The sequence below is a fragment of the Pezoporus occidentalis genome, unplaced genomic scaffold (assembly GCF_034315485.1).
Source record: "Pezoporus occidentalis ecotype Australia unplaced genomic scaffold, CSIRO_AGI_Poc_V1 ctg68, whole genome shotgun sequence".
Lineage (NCBI taxonomy): Eukaryota > Metazoa > Chordata > Aves > Psittaciformes > Psittacidae > Pezoporus > Pezoporus occidentalis.
This window is the reverse complement of record NW_026916030.1, coordinates 4,249,694-4,272,239: the sequence shown is the minus strand read 5'-3', so window position 1 is coordinate 4,272,239 and position 22,546 is coordinate 4,249,694. Positions and strand designations below refer to the sequence as shown.

At 39.6% G+C, this 22,546-nt stretch overlaps 1 protein-coding gene across 7 annotated transcripts in view; it reads right to left on the bottom strand.

The window, feature by feature from the left end:
• TSC1 (TSC complex subunit 1) overlaps nucleotides 1-22,546 on the bottom strand; it is a 32,226-nt gene that overhangs the window by 5,052 nt on the left and 4,628 nt on the right. For 4 of the 7 annotated variants that reach the window (XM_062641268.1, XM_062641269.1, XM_062641271.1 and 1 more), the window contains 19 exons: nucleotides 15,663-15,725; nucleotides 14,382-14,555; nucleotides 13,638-13,741; nucleotides 12,849-13,001; nucleotides 10,983-11,127; nucleotides 9,800-9,954; nucleotides 9,381-9,454; nucleotides 7,751-7,929; nucleotides 7,206-7,315; nucleotides 6,848-6,971; nucleotides 6,344-6,459; nucleotides 5,935-6,007; nucleotides 4,522-4,620; nucleotides 3,851-4,421; nucleotides 3,301-3,344; nucleotides 2,493-2,659; nucleotides 1,432-1,614; nucleotides 954-1,064; nucleotides 260-382 (listed from right to left, as the gene is read on the bottom strand). In XM_062641268.1, coding sequence (XP_062497252.1) covers nucleotides 260-382; nucleotides 954-1,064; nucleotides 1,432-1,614; nucleotides 2,493-2,659; nucleotides 3,301-3,344; nucleotides 3,851-4,421; nucleotides 4,522-4,620; nucleotides 5,935-6,007; nucleotides 6,344-6,459; nucleotides 6,848-6,971; nucleotides 7,206-7,315; nucleotides 7,751-7,929; nucleotides 9,381-9,454; nucleotides 9,800-9,954; nucleotides 10,983-11,127; nucleotides 12,849-13,001; nucleotides 13,638-13,741; nucleotides 14,382-14,487 — 2,637 coding nt within the window. In that variant the 5' untranslated portion in view covers nucleotides 14,488-14,555; nucleotides 15,663-15,725. Of the gene's footprint in view, nucleotides 1-259; nucleotides 383-953; nucleotides 1,065-1,431; nucleotides 1,615-2,492; nucleotides 2,660-3,300; nucleotides 3,345-3,850; nucleotides 4,422-4,521; nucleotides 4,621-5,934; nucleotides 6,008-6,343; nucleotides 6,460-6,847; nucleotides 6,972-7,205; nucleotides 7,316-7,750; nucleotides 7,930-8,567; nucleotides 8,751-9,380; nucleotides 9,455-9,799; nucleotides 9,955-10,982; nucleotides 11,128-12,848; nucleotides 13,002-13,637; nucleotides 13,742-14,381; nucleotides 14,556-15,662; nucleotides 15,726-22,546 lie in introns of those variants that run through there. The other 3 variants (XM_062641270.1, XM_062641272.1, XM_062641273.1) reach the window with 3 other exon arrangements.

Sequence of the window (22,546 nt, the reverse complement as noted above, 5' to 3'; positions counted from 1 at the left end):
AAGTGGCCAAAACTGACTTCAGGTGTACCCTAACATCTACTTCTTAGCTTTCAGACACAGGACACTGAAGATATTCCATAAACTTGCAGCAAAAAATATCTGAACAGAAGATCAAATATTAAATCCAATCCCTGAAAATTGACTGCAAAGTGTCTGTTAAATTACGAGGCTTTTTCTCCATTCTCAACACAAGGCTGAGAACAGCTTGATGATGACCTCAAGTGAAGTATTCCTCAAAAGGCTTCCTCTGCAACCATACCTTTGTAGTGTCTGTGTGCTTGTGCTGCAGCTGCTCCAGGTACAACTCATTGACCTCTCCAAGAACCAGAAGTTGCCTGTTCAAGAACTCCATCTGCTGTTGCACTGATTCACTGTTGGAAAGCTTTAAAGGGAAATTGAACAGAATCAAAAATTGGATTGAACAGTTCAGTGGGAGAGTCACATCTGACAGGCATTGTGTTCACAGGGTATTTTATAAAGGAGGGAGACAGACAAGAATCCAATGCATCATAGGTAATAAGTGTTAAATAAATCAATTTTGATAAAGCTGGTGACAGCCCATACAGAATTTCACCAGGCATTGCTCCCCTTAAGATAACCATGTTTCCACTTACACAAGAATGCCACTTCTGATAGGGAAAAGATCTCTGAAGTTTCAAGATTTAGCAGAGCTTTACTACCAGTTCATACTGCTCAATCTACAAAATCCTAACGTGGAAAAAGCAGCCAAAATGAGAAGTTTCAGAAGCCTCTGAACCGAATTAGAAGTTTTTTCCCAAAAATACATGTCTCCCTGTTGGTTTTATGCATTTAATATTAGATTCTATGGAACTAAGCACAGGCTTCTTTCAGAACAAGAAAGAAAAAGCATCTGATAAAAGCTATCAGAAAAAAGAATCAAGCAAACAAACAGGAAGACACAACGGGACACTAGGAAGAGTGACTTTTCTTACCTTTTGAGAAACTTGGCTAAGCAGCAGTTCAGTGTGACACACCTTGTTGTTAGCCTTCTTTAGTTCTAACCTCAGATCTGCAATCATGTTTCGGCAGTCTTCCAGCTTGGTCTGTTCAAACGAAGAAACCAACTCACTCAGGGTTCTGAAGCTTTAATAAGGACTACCAACAGCAAATGGCTGGAGGGCTGTAACCCCTGGCACTATAAATTAAGATATGCTGAGCACTTTTGAAAGCCCAAATCCAGCTATGAAACTGCACTTTCCTATTTCCAAACTGAGAACAAGACAGAACTATAAAAAGATGATGATTTAAGGCATTTCCAATTATGCACTGTCATATACTGAATTAGAACAATTTCTCTAACAGAAATATGTAACTTTCTCTCAGGTATTTCATGCCATATTATTATTAGGAAGGTTATTTTTAAAACCAGTAAGTAGATAACACAATTTTGTTCAGTGTCGTGCTTCATACCTGCAATTCCTGGCTCTGGTTGTAGAATTCCTCCCGGTCATGTTGCAGCTGTCTGATCTGGCTGTGAAGTTGAGACACTATATTTTCATGTTCCTCCTGAAACTGGTGGTACCTTGCCTGTTCCTTCTGTAGACTGAGTTTCAAGGCCTGGATTTCTTTTTCCTGTAGTTTCAGCTGATCTTTCTGTTAAAAACCCCATACAAAGCATCAGACAGGACACATGCTTTGAGTTTGAACATCTAAAGTCATTACCTAAGTAAAGCTATCAATAGCATGCAGGCATAACACTTTTCCATAGATAAAATATTCTATATAGAACATGTTCTTAAAGTTTTGGGGGTTTCGTTTGGTTTTTGGCTGAAGAATAGATCAAACAGTGATAAAGCAGACAGACTGAAAACTCCGAGTCACATCCAAAGGCACAGTAAGCAACAGCCGATTCTTCCACTGCATCTCACACTTTCAACAGGGACTTGGGCTTCACAGCAGAAGCAACGACTGATCTTTCAAAACCTATCTGGAAGTCTATTTTTGGCTCCTCCACTGCCTTATCAAAAGGTGAAACTGTTGATGGAACTAGCTATAATATGGAGATACAAAATAACACATGGCTGTATCTGTAATAAGACATCCTTCAATGCACTTATAACTTCAAATGGTAAATACCTCTGGAAAAGAACATGAGAGTTTCTAAAGCTTTTGCTATTACTCCTCAATTGAAGAGTGAAATAATTCAATAATAAGTTGTCTAGCTGGGCATTAAGTAACCATTCCTCTAGGTGTGAAGCCTTTAATATTATCCAAAGGTAAGTGCTGGCAGGGGTCATGCACGCAGGCATCCACTGATTCAGTTGCCTATGGTCAAACAGAACCTCCTGGCTTTAATAATCACAGTGCACACAACTCATCCACAAGTTATTCCACAAACACTGACTTTAATAAGGGGAGAAACGAGGCTTCTTTTTTAATTGAGTGGTACTGAAATACGCTGGCCACACCAGTTAAGACGTGCTCTAACAGCAGCATGTTTAAATCACTGCTAGAGCTGTGTCTCTGCTCACCATGGCAGCATTACGTTCCTCCAGAGCTGTTGCTTTAATCACTTTTCGCAGGAGCCGACGGTTCCGAAGGGCATGTTGCTGTCTTTTGAAGCGTTCATACAGTAACTGGTTGTGCAGCAGAAGCAATTGGTTACGCAGAGTGTGAATCTCATCTGAAGGGGGAGAACCTGGAGGTGGAGTTAAAAGGCAGAAGGTGGTACTGAATTGTCCCTGTTCCATCTACAGGAAATATTTTCTAAAATAAGCAAATTAGGTTTGTTTGAAATTAAAACTTAGAAAATTCTGTCTGCTCCCTTTGTCTCCAACATGAACTTAAAAGTTTTAAACGATAAAGTTTTGAAGTATTTTCCCAGAGTAACATGTATATGCTTCCAACAGATTGATCCTTCTGTTTAGGAAGAAAAGGCAAGCTCACCATCACCACAGATGCCTAAGAGTGCAAAACTACGAGACACATGTGAAGCAGCAAGAAAAACAATCATCATTTGAGTTTTTAAATAGTATTGGAAAGGTGGAAGGATCTATTAAATGCATCACTGGAGGTTAGCAGATCTTCAGTGGTCAAAAGTAGAAATGTCTAGAACTGTGGGGAAAGCAGTTTTCACTTTTCAAAGATGAAAAAAAATAGCTCATCTCACTGGTGCACAGAAGTATATCTGCTGAGCACATAAACCAGGACTTAATGGAAGGCACCATCTTTCTGCAGCATTAGTTAAAAAAATGAAATAAAAATAGGTTGCAGGTCTTTTTTTAAGCCAGTCTAATGATAGAGGAACAGATTGCCAAAGCACGTGAGAAACCTCCTCACCTCCAAAGTGAGTCCAGTCAGCAGATTTGCTTGGCAGAGACAGTCTGAAAAATGAAAACGCAGCATAAACCAGTAAGTTTAAACATAAAAACACTCTGCAAGTCACCTGAAAGTGGAAAGCCCACCTCAAAAGAGCTTAATAAAAGTACAGCCTAATAAAAGTTCAACTACAGTCAGTCAATAGGAAAAGAATAAGGAGGAACTGCGCAAGCAGCAGGTTGCAGAGCATGGAGGGCATAAGTCTCAACATTTGCCTTTAAGTACCTTATGCATGACTTACACCTGATTAACAAATCTCACGAACAGTGGTACCAAAACCTGCTTCGCCATCCCAAGCTCTGTTAGTACAGTAAGAACACAGCAGTCACAGTCCCTTTGTATCAAAGCAAACATGTTACCACTGCAAATACAGAAATCCTCCACCCCAGAAACCAAAAGACAGTCTCATTGTAGATTTACAGACATAGCTGCTTTCTAGTCACAGCTATTAAAACAAAGCCAGCACAAACAGGAGTAACAAGAAAGTCTGCAAAGATTTTCAGTCACCTACTTGTTCAGCTCCTTAGTGTGTGCATCTGCTCCTTGCTGTATCAGTCTGTCCAGAACTTCCACAGGAGAAGTAGAGGACATACAGTCATCATCCTGGGCTCCCTTGGCTTTCTTTAGCAGCTCCTCAGTCTTCTTGCCAACGAAGAGGTAGGCAGTCTTTGGTAATGCAACCTCAAAAAGGTGCTCATAGAGGGGAGGCTGCCCACTCCGAAACACCGCTCTTCTTTGTGCTGGTACTTTGTAAGGGCTGGGAGTGAGGATACTGGTCTCTCCAGAGGTTCCTTCCCTGTTACCAGCAGGGCTTTCACCAGAGCCTCCACAGGGCTTGTCTATGGGAGTAAATGTTTGTTTGGGTGTTTCCCGTGCACTCTCAGGCCCAGACTTGTCCAGAGAAGATGTTAAAGGCTCAGAGGTCTGACTGTTTCCCTGAACACTAGAGACTACCGAATGGGTCTTCTTCTGAGAGCCTGACAGACTTTCATTTGTGCGGTAAAATGGAGAGTCAAATCCTCCTCTAGGCACCATGTGCTCAGCATCAGTTGTGATCTCGGAGATCTCTTTAGATATTGCATCTGAGAAGGATGGGAGGGGGAAGCATAATTACATATCTTGTATTCTGAAATTACAAACATTTCTGTAGCCAACATGAATGTAAGGATGACGAGTTATTACCTTCCTCTCTATCCTTTTCAGCACTATCTTCAAAAGACAAACCACCTAAAAACTCTGCAAGATCACTTAAGGTTACTGAACTTTTACTACCAGATGTGTCTGGAAAAAAAAAAAAAAAAGGAAAGTTAGTTTTACAGGTGCTGTTTTCTTCAGCCTTAGCACAGCACAAAACAGAAGTCCTCTACTGCTGTAAGGTCCTTAGAATAAACTTGTTGCTCCTTCAGATGCTTCCTCAAAGGAGGAGGTCCATTCCGTGTAGGAACTAGTTCAGAGATCAGTCCTGATCCCAAAATGTATTTTGTAAACTTAGTATTTGCTACTGCACAGCAATTGTAGTCAACCACCTCTATGAATAAGGATGTGTTGTTTGCAATTTAACCCGTTAAATAAAATGGCTTAAGTTTAGTGTGACCACTATAGTTCCACACTAGCATTAAACTCCCTTTCAGCTTCTGATCTGGCTACACAAGGACACAATACTTGTGGAAAACAGGAAGTTTATCAAACAGATGTAATACATACTTGACAATACGCGGCTACTGATCAAAACTCTGACACACTGAAGCATGCAGGATAGAAACCTCTTGCTCACAGCTCAGTCACAGATTAGGAGCCCACTGAAAAGCCTTGCCTGTTCCTAACATGTAGTTGAGGAAGTTCAGATTCCAGTGCTGGTATATGACTTCACCAAGGAAAAACAGTTATAAATTTCATTATCATCTCCACTTTGAGGATCGTAAAGATTCACAGTAAGGAAGGCTCAAATACAGTGCCAAAATCCTTTTCTACAGCTGTAGATGACAGAGAAGGGAAAATGGACTCTAGATATATCTATTAGAAGCTGAGCTCCTCAACCATCCACTATTGATTTCAATAATCCACAGGCCTTTAAAAAAGTTTCAAGTACAGCAATGCAATTGTAGATAGAAAATAATTTTCCCCAAAAGCCTTTAAAAGGGACCCGCATCTCGATCATTATGTGCAGCCTTACAGTTTGATCCAAACATGTGACACAAAACTTGGAAGTAAGACTTCATATACAACTTGCTGCTTTTCATAAAAACAAGAATGACCCTCAAAGAATCAGCTTTCTTTAAAAAAATATGTAATTTGCAGCCTTCAGTGTAGATCTGAGCATTTAAACATGCACAAGAATGCATGAGGGCCAGTTAAAAAAAATAACCTGTAAGCTATTTCTGAAGGTGAATAGTGAAAACGAAATCAAAAGCATCACAAGGTTTTAAGTTGACGCATAGGTTAAGGCAGGATCCTGGAACTACAAACAACTCAGGGGTGGAAAAAAGGGAGAAAGAAAAACCTGTGGAAAAGTGTCTGGCAATTGGAACACGTGTCAATACAAACAGGATTTGTTTACAATAGGGTACTGAAATGGGGAGAGGAAAACAGTTTTACCCAGTGATTTATCGCTGTTTATGACATTTTGCTGTCGGTACAGTAAAGGCCTCCCAGAATCTGGTTTGTCCTCCTGAAAAAAACACAACAAAACAAAACCAAAAATAGATTCTTTGCATCAGACATCTCTTGGAAACAAACCTCTTGACAGTATCATAGAAAGGAAATTCCAACAAACAGATGGCTTAAACAGCAAACCAATACAAGCAGTCTTAAAACTGTGCAACTGGAAGTGGCAATAGTTGTCTTAACTTAGAAGAAAATGAACTTTTGCAATGAAATGCAACACTTTTTGTGGACCAGTTACTCTGATTTTGGTAGTGTTTTCCTTCTCAGTTATGGTCACTGCATGTATGGCAAGTCAATGAAAAAAATATCAGATTTGTTTGGCAGAAGAATTTTGTTATACCTTTTTAGGAGGCGTGGCAGCAGCTGAAGGGAGTGAAACATGCACAAAGTCATCTGAAGTGCAGGGTGGAGGAGGAGATGTGGCTGGCGTTCCCAAAGGTGTTCCTTTCCCCCCTGCTGAAAAGGAGGAGCAAACGTTTTCTCAGCAGGCTCCCACTGCCTCCCTTCAGCTGAATATTGTATGTGAAGAATTGTCCGTTTAAACACTATCTCAAGCATTTACTTCTTAAATGTCTTTCAACTATTTACCAACATAAAAGTGCACAGTTTCCAAAAGACCTGCTTCAGACTTTGGCACTTAACTCACTGTAAGTTATTTTCCTATCTCAATGTTTGCATTAGCACTGCTCCGTATGACCAGGTACTCACTTAACAGAAGTAATGACGTAAGCCTATCAAATAGCATGGTGTGGTATTCCCATTTAAGAAGCTGACAGCAAAATTCGTAGCCAGAATTTCTATTTTAATAAACTTTGAAGGCCTAATTCCAAAATTCAGCACGTACCAGGTGTGCCAAATGCTTTGCTGTAAGGATGTGATGCAGACTGGGATGAGTCTGATGGGACAACTCCAGGGGAAGTTGGTGGAGTGGTCATACCACAAACTGCAGAAGGACTCCAGATGGTAACCTACGGAAAAGCAATACACAACACAGATCAGGGAAGCTCAGAAAAGGAATACATGAAGCATCTGCATCCAGGTTCTGACACAGGAAATCAAGTGGGGATTAAATATGAAATGTACACTAAGTTCTGAAGAACTCACGGTACATCTCGGAAACATGAATTTTTAAGACTGTCAGGAGAAGCTACAAAAGCAGCACAGAGCATTAAAAGTGCGCTATGCTTTGTCTTCTGCTTTACCTGCTGTGGCTCAGTTGACAGCCGTACTGACTGAGAGCTCAGGATCTGAGGTAGCTGCCCTGGCATTTGTGATAGTGTTAGCCGAGGAGTAGAATATGGGGTAGAAGTCCCTGAAAGTTTAAAAAAAAATAGAAAAATTAAAAGTATCCAACACATCAAATACAAGTCAATGATTTTTCTGGCTTGTATTTAAAGGCTTTTAACCAAAGCATTTCAAATCCATTCAACATACACATTTGAGGCTAGCAAACAAGAGACTTTTCTTCCAGCCCAAGAAAACACCTACTGAATATATCACGCAAATTACAGCTTTTTTAGTTGTTGTTGGCTGTTTTGGGGTGGTGGGAAGGCAACTTTGTGAACATGCTGCATGTCTGCGTGACCAGAACATGTATCTATATGTATATATTTTTTTAAATTACGGTTTATGTTCTGGTGCCTAAGAATTGGACTTTAAGTGGGATAAACTATTAAGATGTCTTTTTGCTACAGGGCCAGTTTTCCTCCAGAAGTTGGGCATTCATTAGCTGTCAGGCAGGTCTTACCATAGCTGCTCTGTGTGTCAATGTAACAGCTGGCACTGGGGTCAGTTTGATGATGTTTTAAACTTGTGCAGAGCTTCCGAGACACAGAGTAATAGCCATCTTCATATGAGGCTTCTGCAGGGTCCAGGGAGATTTTGGCACATTCTATCACAACATCATGAGTTTCTAGTCTTTTCCACCTGCAGACAGTTTTTGGATCCAAAAGAGTAAGTTAGTCAATTATTGTTACAAACAAGAGTTCCTGGAGATACGAGGAATTGGCTTGTAGGATGGCTCATTTGTTCCAGACAGCTTTGCATGCTCCCACCCAAATCTGGAACAAGGCACCAGACAGAAATTGCAAAGGAGACTTGTGGGGGGGGGGGGTCTCAAATAGGAGACAAAACAGCTTTGACACAGAGACCCATATAGGTCTGCCATGGAGCACTCTGGAAATGAGGAACAGCATACGAAGACTTGGTTGATCCTGAGCTTCAGCAGCTGTAGAAATCAGCTCAACTAGACTCAGATGTTGGTAGTCAAAATTTAGACATGCCAGCAATGAGGAAATCCTAGATTATTTAAGCAAACACCATCTGCAATGCCAAGTTTCACGTCTGTGTTTTATCTCCAATGTTCTAGAATGTGTTCCTTTTTTTTTTTTTTATTATTACTATTTCCTTCATTCTGAAAACTTTTTGTCACTAAATCAAGCAGCCAGATTAGATGACCTGCTATTTCAGGGGATGGAAATTCACTGTAAAGAAAGCTGTCTGGCTGAAGGCTGTCTACTAATGGCCGAGTTGCTTCAGAATGTAAGATATTATGTGCAAGATACCAAATGAGAAGGCTTCAACTGGTAGCTTTGTGCCAATTGTACTCCTTAGTGGTGCCACCCTCCCCCCTATCTGGCAGAAGCCTGCAAAATTGAGCCTTGTGATAGTCAATAGGTTCCCATTTAGTAGTGTTTTCCTAGTGGCTCTGAAAAGCAGGGCAAGAGCACTACTGTGCAGCAACAAGAGTCAATTTCTCCTCTTCAGTGGCTGGGCCTGTGGAGACAAGAGAAAAGCAGCAAGTGGTGCTGCTGCAGGCAAATGAGCCTATTTCTAAAGAAAACTAATACAGCTGATAACGTTAAGACATACCTGTTAAAAGAATTGATCTGTTAACTGAACCAATATCTAGGTACCAAAACAAGACACACTGAAGCCATTTTAAACACTTAAATCCTACCAAGTACTTCAACAAATCAAAAAAATAAGACCCAAACCATAAATCAATGAAGTGGTAGTTTATTCAGTATAAGCAAACTCTTTTGGAACTTGATGAGAATGTTTAACCTTTAAGTTATAAAATTAAGGCAAAGTCAACTGTTAAACAGAAGAGAGATTCTACTCCTGACACAAGATTAATTTTAGAACCCCAATGTTCTTAATGGCCTTTCACAACAGTCTTCTCTTATTCATCCAGTTCTAGGCTTGGATGAAGAAAGTCTAAACGTCTACCTGGTGTACCTATGAATATGGGTGGCAAAACACCACTGGCACACACTGATGCTGACAGAAAAGGTTTTGCTGTAGGCCTTGTGAAATAACCCCTTTAAGAGCTGCTTATTTATAGACCTTCCTAATAGCAGAGTGAACGTATATACCTTCGTGGGTCCAGTTCATGGTCCTTAGATCCAGTCACTAATTCTGGATGAATTCGCACATGTTCCATCATTGGCTGAATGAGCAAGAGCAAGGAGAAGAATGTATTATCAGTACAGCATCTTTTGGTTGCACTGAACTACACAAAGCTGATGAGGCATCTACTGATCCAAATAGTTCAGAATGTTACATTTAACAGATAAAAAAGCTAATGCACATCATCACAACTTCAAGAGATGATCCCGCTGCCAACTGAAATTTCAGTCTTCCAATAGGTAGTTTTTATTCTGTTTCGTTGAGCAGCCCTCAGTTAAACCCACACAAATGTATTAAATTGGCAAATACCTGCCTTTATACAGCTAGGAACTCCTTGTCTCAGATAATATAGAAATAAGCATTTAATATAGAAATAGCATTTTACCTTGACTACCTCTTCAAAGGTCTCCAAGTTTTCCTTCATACTGTAGTGAGAACGCAGAAAGGAGACAAAATTGCAAGGATACATTCCATAAAGACGATGAAAGAGAGCATAAACACTGGCATGAAGATGGACAAGATATATCTCTGCCACATGACCTGGAAAAAGTAATTAAAATACTTTTCATTACATTGGAGAAAAGAACAAAGCTTCCAAGAATGCAAGAAAAGTACTTTAAAATTTGAAATGTTAACTGGAACAAGTCTTCTGAGACACAAATAGTCCCTAGAGAAACTGTGAAATCTGAAAGAACAGGCAACACCTATTCATCAGTTCACAGCAAAAAAGAATATTAAGATATGGACCAATAATTCCAACCAGTATTCTGTCATTCTTGAAGCATAACATTTATTGTTTTACTCAAGCTAAACCCTGAAACACCTCTGAACAGTGAGCCTGAGTCTGCAGGGCTGAAGGGTTAAAAAAGGAGGTTTGCTTCATTTCAAAAGGAAAAACTAACAGCTTGTATCCACACAAAACAAATACAACAGACTTGAATCCTACCAGCTGTCTTGTAAGTTCCAATCCTATATCCTATTTGCAACCAAAATGGCCCTCTAAATAGAATCTCTATGTGCTGAACACAGCACTTGTTCACACAGCCATAAGACACATACGTAGGTAACAGCAGTGTTAGGTATCAGACACCTTACAACAAATTCAACAGACCCAATGTTACAACTGAGAGGACTAGTTTTACCAACACTTTCATGACTACTAATAGTTGCACATTAACAGAAACTCTTCCATGTTGCTTCTTTCCCCTCCCCATCCTTCCAGGGAATCTCAATTTCCCAAGTATCTGCCTCAAATGTTAGCATTTTCCCTTATCCATCAAGATCAACCTCTGCTTTTCACTGTCATCAGGGTAGCATTTCAGTCCAGTGAAACTTCATGAAGTTTCCATGGAGCACCACATGGAAGACTCTAAGAGACTTCTGAATTTTAAGCAAAGCAGCACTCCCCGATGCTAGCTATCAAAAATACTTTGTGGGCTTAATACATAATTTGCTGCATTTAAATAATCTCAGACCAGTAAGAGTCTTCGAAAAGAAAGCGCTTAGGCACTGAATACAACAAGGATACTGCTAAACCATAACTGCATGCAACAAAGTTGAATTCTCACCTGGATTCTGCAAGCACCAGGCTGAGAGACGCCCAAAGATACCAAAGAAATCATGAAGGTACTGTTTGCCAGACTGAGGAATCATTGGCAACATGGTTATTAGCACTAGGACACCTGTGGTGAGTACTACTACATCTGTGTCAGTCTGCAAGAAGGGAAAAAACCTGCATTAGTCAGTTAAAAGTGTTGAACTTATTTTTTTCCAAGGATGAAATGAACACTGAATCATCATCATGGAAAAAGTCCCCTATTTCAGAACAGTCCCTCTCAAATCTATCATAACTTCATGGACCAAGATTCTTCTCTCTTTCATCCACAACTCTAAGAAAAAAGATTCTGGATTCTGGCTCCTACTCTACTGCTACTTCACTGTATAAAGATTTTACCTAGATAAATAGGGAGTATCACCACAGTTCCACAACTGAGTAGAAAATATGTACCTTATGTACCACATTCCTTCTTTCCCAGAGCTAAGAACACACTGCATTCAGAGCCTAGGAAACTGCAAATCTGATCAGGGTGTTCAAGGATGTTGACCCATTACCAGTGCAAGTGTCAAAAGCTTTTCTATTAAAGCTGCTTGACAACTCTGGCTGCTAAGATCTCATAAAGCAGTGATTTAAACAATAACTAGAACCCCTTGGCTTATACCAAGAGAAAGGGATGTGGCAGTAAAAATCTTTAGCTAGATAAAACAGTAATAAATACTCAGATTTTAGGACAGGACACAGATGATGTTCAAACTCTTTCCTAGCTTAATGCACATTTTCCTTGGCTCCTCTGCTTTGTGAGGACAGGGGTGCAAACAGCACTGGTAAGCATGCAGGCAGGTGACACCAAACTGGTCCTGGTATCTCTCAAGAGCCACTTGGGCTGATCAGACATATTTAGTGCTATGGATTTTTCTTCCTGTGTGTAATGTACTGCCTCTGTTGTCCTTCAGTCTGATACAACCTTTCACAGCACATTTCATGTCCATCCCCATCCCTCTGACACATCCCCAGCACTTCTCATCTCTGATCTGCTCCCACCAGCTTTCTCACACATTTCACTCCTCTCACAGTTAGATAAGACTCACACTGAAAAGGATAACAGAACTCACCAGGCACATCAGGAGTCCCAGTAACAGCACCTGTAGCTTCTTTTTTGGCAGTTACAAATTCATTGTATTTTTGTTTTGAAGCACACTGGCACTTGACTACATCATGCATTTTAATGTGACTTTAATGACTAATATGAATTCTTCACTATCCTATTAAATCATATTACTGACAACACATCCTAGGTCTCAAAATACTTTCTGTTCTTTATTCACTGTTACAATATTGTACAGGATTGTAACAGCTAAATTTGCAGAGGGAAAAAGAAAAATGCAAAGCATGGGGAAACAGCCACCTCCTTATCTGCAGCTAGTAAAGTCTGCTAATTCCAAGGTAACTGCACCATGAAATATCATCTTGCATGACCCATCTACACTGCGAGTAAAGTATATTACCTTACATGCACAAGCTTCAGAATGCACTAATGGGAAGTTATTGCATTCCTCATTAAGTTCACACTCAAGATATCCATCAGCTACACCGATGGTCCCCTTGCCCTTAACTTCCTTTTGGAAAAGTTGCAGTAAACTTTCCTAACTCAAAGTTATGCAGTGACAGTGGCTTTTAGGAAAAGATTGTCAGTAATAACAGGATCAGCACAGAATATTTAGTTACAATAACTGGCTCAGTATTTTAATCAACATTTTACATTCTCTCACAGCTTAACTAAATGACATCAAACCAGAAAATAATTGCCTTGCATTACAAGTATGTATATTTACATCAGGTGTACAACAATTTCATGGACAACACTGACAGTTCTTACCTTGAGACATTTAAGTAATGAGAGTAGGAGAGGTGCTTGAGAAAGTTTATGTTTCCAAGATGGTTGTCGTCTTATCACGTGTCCCAGCAGAGAGAGAGTGGGTAAACGGGTAGCAGCTTTGCCCATATATTCATTAATTTTATCCAGCAGATGCTGATAGAGGATTTTGCAGAGAATGGTAAAGAAAGGAAAGGCATTTATTTTTAACTGGCACATATTCTTTTTCACCAATCTACAACCAGCAGTTTGCCACTACCAATTACAGAAACTATGGACATTTTACAAATATACAGGATCTAAGAGCAAATAAAACCCAGCAATAACTTTAAGCCTGCTGGTAGTGAACTGTTTCAGTCCAGAAGCTGTCACTGCACTTCAAAACGTTTATCATAAATAAATAAAAATCTGGCCAGCAGAAGTAAAGCAACTTGTAGTGCTATTCTCTCAAGCTATCTAAAAATCCATACTTACTCTCAAAATACCCCATCTGTTTTAGGCTAGCACATCCAGCACTGCACAAGCATCAGTAAAACTACAAAGACAACATTAGTCCCCAGAAAAGCTTTCATTTATAGGGGTTCTTTGCTTAATTGGGTCAATTTAAGAAACCCAAGAAACAGAGAACTTTGAAGCTTTTTAAAACTTAACTACTCTTACTACGAAGATACTGCATCTCTACAACAAGGTAATTCTATACTGCAATGGAAAAACAGAGGTCTAACAGATGCTATTTAAAGGCTGCTTCAATATCAGGCTAAAAATCTGCCGTACAAAACAAGACTTCTTCACCTTGTCATGAGGCTCTTGCAGTGTGGACAATATATGCAGCGCCTGCTGAGAATTGGTTTCCAAGTAGTAGTCCACCAGGCTGTTCACAAGCATAGGTCCACGGTCTGTCATTTGTTTACAGCAAGAAAAACACACACATATATTCTCAATACACCAAAAACAAAGCATCTGTTACAGGGACATTGCACAACTTCGTAGAAACTATTACACAATTTATAACATAAACCAGTACTTGGTGTTTACAAAGCATCTGGGAAAATGAGACCTCTCAACTCCATTTTCTAGTTCTTAACCATTCATGCAGTTGCATTTGGCTCAGGGAAGGTAAGTGGGGCTTTTTAATAACTAACAAGTACTGTCTGACCTTCGGTGGGGTATTTTATTCATGTTTACTTTTTGAATTAACAGAATCCTGCTAGTTCCCATAACGTGGATACCTAATTCTTTCTAGATACACCTGACAAAGTTTCATCAGCTCACAGCTTGAGGTTATGCCCTGGGAAAAGCTAGTCATTTTATAATAGCATTTTAACAATTATGTAACAGACTTTCCAAGTGGAATGCTATTAAGCAAAATGGACTGAAGAGAAGCCTTAATCCTTAAAGCAATTTCAAACCCAAATATCAAGAGTTTCTTTCAAGTTACATTTGCAAAGACTGTGTTTGATAGAAAAAAAAACAACCCATTACCTCTACTGGTGTAAAAGCACAACCCTTCCTCAAATTACGTCAAAGGATACATACCACAAATGAGATTATCTTTGAAGGCAGCTGTTATATCTTCCAGGACACCCAGAATTGGAGAATCCAGCATTGAGAGGAGCTCACCAACATTTCCTGGCTGTGCCATGATGCACGTACTGACATGAATGTGGAGGTTAAAATTTCAGGAGTTCCTCATTGGTGTCTCTTACCAGACTAGAAGAGAAGAGAGAGCAAATGAATGAACTTTCCCTTTTCCCTTTCCCATCCCATCTCTTCCCTATTTCTTTTCTGCAGTATTGCCCATTTAATACTGAAAGGATTCATGGAGTTTACACACCTGCAATAAAAGCTGTAAGAGAAGTTTACAAACAAGCCAGTGAGTCACGAGCAGGGTTTTCTTCATAATTTTGAGACACTAATCTGTTCTGCAGAAGGCACTGGCTAGCACATATACACCGTCAGAGCATTCCATGACCATATTGGTTTTAATTTGCTCTCCAGGTCAGTCAACTAAGACTAAAGTTTTGAATAAAACGCAGATAGCTCCTGGAATAACTCCATTCTCACTTTCTTACAGCAATTTCTCCTCAACCAAAATTGCAAGTCCTCGTACAGTTGTCTACACTCTGGAGACAACATGAACCTCAAGAGCCCTCTCCACTCCTGTGGCTGGATTAGAAATTCACTGCCCTCAGCTTTGCATTATTGCATACTAATAGATTTGTGCTTTAATACTTGCAACATGGCCAAGCTGCAGCTGTTAGGAAAATCAGTTAGAGTTACTACAGCTGCTGTTCTCTGGCCAACCTGTGCATACTAAATCACCAACTTAGCAGCACAAAATACCTTGTTTGCACATATTTAGTGCATGTAATTTAGTGCATGTAATTTAGTTTGCACATAATTAGTGCATAATATATTAAAAACTTTGTAGTCAAGCCCTGCAGAGACTACTAAATGCAACAGTGTGCGAACAACATGACTGGTAGGCTTCACAGTACTAAGCAGGAATAAATCTAGGCCATTCCAGCTTGTAAAATGGCTTTCTCCCATGTACCAGCAATGGAGGGATTCAGGTATCATGTCTATCTACCAATCACAAAATGAATACTTTTTTTTTTTACCCATAAGAATTCCATGCTGAACCTTTCCCAAGGGCAGAGAGACTGGCTTCACACCACACCTAATTCCACCAGCAAAGGTTTCTTCTTTCCTCCTGCTTCAAGTCAGCACATATTTTTCACTTCCTTTACGGAAGGCAAGACTGACACATACCAAGTTTACACACAATTTTTCTTACTGCAATTGTGTATACAGCACCTGTTCTGTGGACAAGCTGAGCTTCTGTCTGCAGTGCTGATAGCCACACACCTTTCATGATCACTAGTAAAGAAAAAGCATGGAGAGGTTAACAAAAAGAACCATTTATTTCTTCCTTATCAAACCTCAGATATTCAGAACAGCATTAAGTTCTTCAGTAAGAACAGCAGAGCTATGAACGTCCTGCACGAGGAAAGTTAGCCCTTAGTTTGAAAAACACCAAGAAGTTTTGCACAGTTCCCTTTCCAGAATTGTCCACAGGTTAAGCTATGCAATAGCCTCAAACAAGACTGCTTTCACAACAGTGTAGTTTTGTACTGTGAACCTTCAAAACCTGCTAGTTTTATTTATGGTAGGTGAAATATTACACACAAAGAAGTCTCCTTTTATCCTACCAAATTCTGAACCTAGAATAATTACCGTAACAGTTTAAGTCTTTAGCTTCTAGTCAAAACATTGCCAATTTTAAATAACAGTGATGTAATTGCTTATATAAATTACTTTCTTGAAAACTTGCCTATAACAGTGTTTCTGGACAGCAGGAGTTAACCTGTCTACCAGTAAACTTTGTCATTTGCAACATATCGCTCTGTAGTTGCAGAACTGCCCAAGGTCACTTTTATTAGGGCCACAAGACATCAGCTTACTTAATCTGGCACTGATTACAAACTCAAAGGTGACAATATGGCACCACACTCACAACAGGCATTTCGGTAGCAACAAACTTTTTTAAGTGTTAACCACTGCTTCAGAAAACAAAATTCCACACACACCCCTTCTCAATGGTCACAGCTGTACGGTCCAAACAACATTTCAGTTCATCTGAAGCAGCCAACAGAGTCTCTAAACCAAGCACTTCAGATTGAAATGCTGTTTCTTTGTAACTCGCATGCTGGCAAGACGTTACAACTGCACACTTCAAACTGGCTGGTAGTGTAAGCAAGACTTTCAACGAAAGCTAATAAAAGATAAACTTGGGGTGGAAGAAAGGAGCTGCTTTTTACTCAAACCAAATGGATCCCTGCTTTCCAAAAATATTAGAGCTGGGATTTGTTGTGGTTTGGGGTTCCCAGGTTTTGTTGTTTTTTTTTCCTCTACATTGTGCAGACGTCCAAGCTACAACTTGTTCCTCAAAGAGCTTGCTGTTTAGAAGGCAAGCAATGTTCGAGGAGTGACACCATCCTTTCAGACAGTTTAAAGCCACTCATCTGTGCAACCTAAGTAGTCAACCCTCCACTCTGCTACTCATTTTCAGGAGTCAACTGCTCTTTTAGTTTCTAGCAACAGCTGTAATATTTCATTTACTAAATTACAGCTACACTGAGATACCAGAGAAAATGCAGAACTACATATGGGGAAATACTTTACTACCGTGAATCTATTCTTTTATTTCTGAGAACACTACCTCTGAGACTGTAAAGGTGCCCCAATTTCTATCAGGACAAAGGCTCAGCTATGGTTAAGCAATAGATTCACCAGCTTCCTAAGCAACATAAATTAGCTGTTTAAAGTCTCGTTAACAAAAGAGATGCATGAACACACCCCCAAACCAGCTGCAAGCAAAACCTGTTTGGAGAATTAAAGCAGCATACATGCTAGTCTCTGTTTTTTTACCCCATGAAGACCTTGACAACTCTCTTCTCTGTTTCCCCACCCCCCACCAGTGAAAAGAATGATTTTTATATCTTATTTTCCTCTAGTAATACCAGATCTTCTCCGGTAAAGACCTCAACAGCAGATTTCACTAATTCTAATAGGAAAAGCTATAGCACTGTAAAGTCAACAAGCCTTTACAGACACTCTAGGTGGGTTGTGGACATCAGGCTCAACAATACACTTGCAGACAGATGGGAAATCACTGGTTTAAATGTTCAGTAGGTAAGAGGATTTCAAACTTCATGCTATTGGCCTGATGGCACACATAGACATGATAATCAGATAGCAAGGTTTGTAAGGCAAGCTTAGTTGCAGGTAACTATACACACAGGTAATAAATAATTTCCCAAACTCCCTAAACTGAAACAGATGCCTCCGGAGATCTTATGCCAATAAATTAAGCACAGTTAAGGGAACTTGTCAATCAGCTGATTGTGCACTGAAGTACGTGATGTAAACTGGAGCAAGCTCCACTCCAAAAGCCTGTATTCATGATATTAATAAAAGTATTTCAAACCCCATCTAAAAATGGGACAATATTACACACAGGTAGTTCAGTAGGTGGTCAGTTTAACTGCTGAAGCTTATAAGCACCAGTACAACATGGTCACCCTATACACAAATAGCCACGTTTTTCAAAACGCAAATCACAGCTTTCTCAATGCAGGATCTCTTCTAAATTTGTGAGGAGCAGATTTGAAGTCCTGAGTCAGACCGAGATCCTCTAAATCATACTGGGTCCATGATAGCCAACACAAATGAACAAACCAGGAAATTCCAGCAATAGCCTTAAATCACGTCACACTTTTTTTTAAGCAAGGACAGCTGAATAACTACTTTCCAGCAACAGGCTTTTAACTTCAATCAGAAACACCGTGTTCTGGTAAATGAAGTACAGTTCCCAGGGCCCACAGTGTCAGCATGATTTATGACCAGTCCCACCGGTAATTTGTGACGTGATTTTCACACCTTGCAGATACGGAACTCAGGACAGGCTAAGGAACATCCATTATACTGTAAAACAGCAAGATCATCTATTGATTGCCACAATGTATATGCCATAATGTACAGGAGTTTGTATCTGGAATTGATACAACATCTGTGGTAAACAGGATCTCCCTTAAATCTTTACAGTAATCAGATCATAGCCACTTCTTTCTTCTCAAATACATAGTGAAAAAGATAAGTCTCTTTAATGCTTCCATTCCCAGCTATTGCAATCTTTCCCCTACTAGTAGAATTTCCACATCCCTGAAGCCTCACTTGGAACAGGCAGGGTTAAAACAAAGTCAGCAACTCTTCCATATAGTTTGAGTCACTGGTTCTTCACTAACTTTTAAAATGAGTTTTATATAATAGATCCAAGGCACTAGAGACTAAAGAGTGAAAAAAACCCTCATTAAATACATTTTAAAATGCAACATTTTAATCTCACTGGAAGATATAACACCAGTAGCAAACTTCTTATATTCAAGAGCTTTCATAAAGACAAATTTTAGTAAGAAGTGTTAATTTTAAGTACCAATACAACTTTGGAGCCAGCTTCCAGAGAAATAAAGGAGACAACAAGCCAAGAACCAATTTGTTTTAACAATTCTTTTTAAATTAGTAGCTAATTTAACCACAACACAATACAGTTAAGCTACAATCTTGAGACAAAGGAAAAGACTGTAAAAATATTCATTGGAAAAGGCTAAATAGAGAAAGAGCCGAGTATTTCAAAAGATTATGACTTCTGGAAGTATTTCTGTCAAGAGAAGATGTTCTTCTGTTCAGTGTATTTTTATCTCAAGCCAAATGAAAAAGCAGCTGGTAGTGCCAGTTATGCTTCTCTGAAGGGTGGGGAGGAGGGGGACACACTCAACGTAAATTGCACGCTCCTCCCAGAATGCCCTCAGCATTTGGAACATAGAAATTGAGCCACTTATTCTGAGGGCTGCTCTGTGTGGGGATGAACATCACGGTTAAATTTGGGGCATGACAGTCAATCATTATCCACCACACTCCCAAGGAAAAGGGGGATTTTCAACAATGTAAGGCCACTGCTGACAGCAATGAAGTGATACCAGACCTCAAGACTTAACACTCTTCCATCTGATTTCGGTCCTCAGGTACTGCTTTGGAGAGGCCATGAATGAGGACAGAAGTATTTTACAGCAATCACTGCTTTCAATAACAAAAAAACCCTCAGACTGACAATAAAGCAGCTCTTCTCACTCAAATCTTTGAAGTGTTTACCATGACAGGATTAGCCTTACTCCCTCACCCTCTGATACACAAAAATCCCAGCCTGCTTTATATTTTCCAACACCACTCATTTTTATATTGTCTTCACAGGTAAACTAAACTCTACATTACAGAAGTGACATTAGCAATGAATGAAAAGTGACAGCAGGGAGAAAATCCACTGGTGGCAATAGGAAAATAAGCAGCTGATCATTCCCTTTTTAACCACACAGAAATAACAACTCCATAAATACTTTAAACCTCAGTTCAAACTGATCGTTACAATTGGCAGTACAATTTATTTATTCATTTTTAAACACTGAAGGTGTCTGGCTTCTAGTAGCCCACATTTTTCTGGTTATTTTAAGCTCTGATACAAGATTCCATTCGTGAACTCAGTAATTATAACTCAGTATTATAGAAGTTCTTCTGTATTTTGTTACAGGTACTTAACACGAAGATCACAAAAACCACCAATAACCCCAAACAAAGAGAGAGAACTATATTCAGCAATTTTTAAGATTCTCTTGAAACTCCACTGTGCTGATACACAGTGCTAATTGCTACCCATCAAATTCCTGTCAGGGGGAAAACTTTAAAAGCAATGCATGTTGAGAAAAGCCCAAACATGGTAGGGCTGACACTTCACCCTTTGGCAGCAGCCATGCTAACAAGCATGAAAGGGAATTATTTCAATTCCTTACATACAACTGCATATATTAATAGCAAATAAATAAATAAGAACAAGCCCTGGTTTTCTATGCCAATTTAATTAACAGTACACAAGGAAAATAAACTCAATTAAGGAATCTTTGTAAAGCTATAAACAGGTAAACAGAAAGCTCTGGATTTCACAGTAACACAAGGAGCAAGACTCTTAAACCTCTGCAGATTTTTTTTTTGCCACCAAGAGAAGCCTTTAAACATATTTAGAGAGTTCAGTAAATCTTGAAACCTCTGCACACTACGTAGTGTGCTCAGCTGAGGCATTTTAAGTACCCCAGGAATTAAAGTCTGCATTAAACAAAACAATACCAGATGATGTGTAACTTCTTAAATAAAACCAGATAATAACAATACCCTGGAAAGTGAGAGCAGTTCACCACTGCAAGAAGTTTGTTCTGTACCTTAATGTGCTACTCAAAGAAATGCTAATGCTAACAAAGGAAGTATTACTACTTGTCCTTATTACGTTTATTAAACTATATGAAAATACTGCAGTTAGAGCTCAGACCAAGACCCTAAACTGTAACATTATCACAAAAAATATAGACCTGTCTGCAACATGCTATAAAATCTGGTACCCCTCCCCTGCTTCCACCATTAGAATTACAGAATCGTAAAGTGCTTCGGTTATTTGCTTATTATGGAAGGTATCTTTTCCAAAAATATCTATCGATATATAGACATATATCAATATATATGGATATATACATGAACATGTGCACGTGTTACAGCCTATTCAGTTCTTACAGAGACTGACCAGTAACCACATCACCAGCTCATCTCAGAGCTAGTAAGAAGGTGTCTGGCAGTAGGAATTCCAGGAACTGATACGAGTCAACATGGCAGCAGTTCAGCTCTAAGTAGGGCCAGCATTCATTTTAAACTACTGTCGCTGAACCCAGGACAACTACAAATAGTTACTCAAGTCAAATACTTTTCAAATACCAAAACATCTGCAATTGGACAGTATCTCTTAGGGGGGATCACTTTAATAATGCTACTTTTTATTAGTTACCATAAAACTAAGTTCTGAAGTGACAATGAGTTAAGAAGCCAGGATTAAACACAGCCAGAGATAAAGTAATTTTAATTAGAGCTCATCTCATTACACATTAAATATTCTGACTGTATTTTCATCTGAGTAAGCCCATGCAACTCCTCACAAAGACAATTTAGTACTGGGATAACTGGGCTGTTAAAACACCCAATCAAACCAAACCAAACCAAACCCAAAACATTACAAAACTCAGAACAAATGAACAAACCAAAAAAAGTGTTTTATTGAGGAAAGGATCTTAAGCCCATTATTTTATTTTAAGCTTAAATGTGGCATAGCTGTTTTTGATAAGCAGAGTACCTGACTGCTGCTTAGCAAAGCAAAGCCAACTGCAGACAGGAGCATGTATTCCCAATGCTTGCACTGATCTTTAAAACTTCCTGAGGTTTCAAAGATTCAGTTTCTAGTTGTTCCTACATGTAAACTGAAGAGGAATTTTTCCATCTAATGGGATCACTTCAGTAGTAGTGCTTTGATTATGACAGATTTCTAACAACCTGCCACAGAAGTCAACGTCAGGAAGCTACAGGATCAGACCAGGCAAAGAATGAAAACCTTTGGTATAAGCATCCACTGGGAGGTTCTCTGGAAAGAGCAGTTCTGGTAAGAATTCTGCACACGAAACCTGACCCCAGTTTCTGTGAAATTTCTATAGGTTTTGAATTATGTACTCCTTTAAGGCATGCTCTTTCTTCCACTCACTGCCTTGTAAAAGGCTCATTAAAAATACTCCAAACAACAGGAGAAGTCCTGACTAAACTGATAAAACAATGATAGAGGCTGCATCCACAGCAAACAAAGAATTAAAACTTCAGAACTGCAACCTTCCAAGTTCTTTGGGGTAACAGGAAGCAAAATGTTTTCTCGCAGAAGTAAACAACATCCTGTAAAACATTACATACCCACGAGCAAGGAAATAAAACAAGCCTTCTCCACCAAGGGGACTGCTTTACAACTGCTTTAATGCCTAACCCCGGACGAGGGAACCTCCTCATCAAGTAACTGAGGAGGCGGAGGTCTGGCAATCTCTATTCAGCGTTTGAAACGGAGATGCTGAACCTTTTTCGATAAACAGTATAGAATTAAAGGGGCGCGTTAGGCTGGGGGGGGACGGACCCTGCGACCTCAGCCCCCCGGGCAGGCCCACCGCGGCCGGGGTGGGGAACGACCAGGGGCAAGTTTGGCTCAGGAGAAGAAAAGGGGACGGAGGGAAAACGTC